At 40.5% G+C, this 1,358-nt stretch overlaps 1 protein-coding gene across 1 annotated transcript in view; it reads right to left on the bottom strand. All coding sequences in view use genetic code 11, as the record gives it.

Moving 5' to 3' along the window:
* Positions 1-592, bottom strand: part of EGR_11066 (hypothetical protein) — a gene marked incomplete at both ends in the record, with an annotated part of 2,982 nt that extends 2,390 nt beyond the window's left edge. Inside the window, one exon of the mRNA XM_024500315.1 lies at positions 490-592. Within this exon, the coding sequence (XP_024345270.1) occupies positions 490-592 (103 nt within the window). The remainder of the gene's footprint in view (positions 1-489) is intronic.
* Positions 593-1,358: the final 766 nt, after the last annotated feature.

Below are 1,358 nucleotides of genomic sequence, written 5' to 3'. Positions count from 1 at the left end.
AAGGAAAACTTGATTTTGCCTAGCCGTCACAACATTGTACTCCATATGTCTCAATAGTAAGACGAGAGAGCATTCATTTATTTGTGTATGAATGTGTTTTTTTTTGAATTACACATTTGCTTGAATTAGGGTCTTTAAGAGGTGGGCATGTTTTCTAGCCTGCGTCTCACTGATCCACCTTTGCTTGCTGTCCGTTCTAAGAATGCTGTCAAAATTAGCAAGCCCACTAACGGCTGAAAAGCTCATTTCCGCAGCGTGGAAGCTTGAGCTCAACCAAACACTGGCTACCGACCGACATTCATCAAATGAAGCTCCTTCAGGTTCAATAATTGGTGCAAATTCAATTGACAATCATTCGTCGAGCATCTTTCCTCTGCTCTCGTCATTCCCATTACTGTGCCTCAACTATTTCCCAAATTGGTAAAGATCATGGAAATGAAGGACCAATGATTGGCGGAACCCACTTGGTCAAGATGAAATTCAACATACTTTTAGCTGGCGTGTTTCCAAGGAGAAATTCTATCAGATTCATTCGTTTCCCATTTTGGCTATAATATTTTTTTTTTTTACAAGTCGGTGCTTTTCCAGTCATGTCCACTATCACTGATATATTGTAGCAATTCTGACGTGGTCAGAAGTTTGGCCGAATTCTGTCGGGATGAAACGTTCCTTCAAATAGCCGAGTGAGATGGTATGGGCACAAGGATTTGCATGCTCGTAATTGGCCACCATAGGTGGATGTGATTGCATCTGTTTATCTTTAGCCTTCATTGTGTTGTAAATAACTGCTTCCGTGGCTTCCGTTGTAATATTTTTTCATTGTAAGGCATCGTCTTGAATACATGGGCTTCATCAAGACTGGTGTATTTGTTGCTCTTTTCTCTTTGCCCCTTATTTAGGCCGACAGTCAAATTTGTGCTTGGATGAAGAGACGTCTGCTTCTAAAGCTGATGCGTCTTCATTATTATCTGGTTAGAAGACACTAAGATGATGGAAGAGACAAACAAACCTCATCGTCACCAGAAAACATTCCCATGGTGGAGGAGATCAACGTTTGCAGTTGCTTTGGAAAGAGGCAGGTCATCAAAGTGTTGAGTGTGGAGACAGTTAGAAGCATCAGGGACATTATTTAACCTCAACCCGATCAACAGTCATGCCCGTTCTGCTTATGAGGTTAAAGCTTTTACAGATGTCTACTGATTGGTACGTATTTTTCTCGGTAAAAATGCATTGGCAGTACTACAAATCTGCCAACTTTTGAAGTGTAACCCCATCTATCACAGTTATCTTGACAGGTACTCTATTTAAATAGGCAATGAATAGATGTTTGAAAAGCATTTGTTAATGCTTCCCAATAT

Source organism: Echinococcus granulosus, assembly GCF_000524195.1.
Source record: "Echinococcus granulosus chromosome Unknown EG_S00357, whole genome shotgun sequence".
Classification (NCBI taxonomy): Eukaryota; Metazoa; Platyhelminthes; class Cestoda; order Cyclophyllidea; family Taeniidae; genus Echinococcus; species Echinococcus granulosus.
This window is presented reverse-complemented; position numbering and strand designations above follow the sequence as displayed.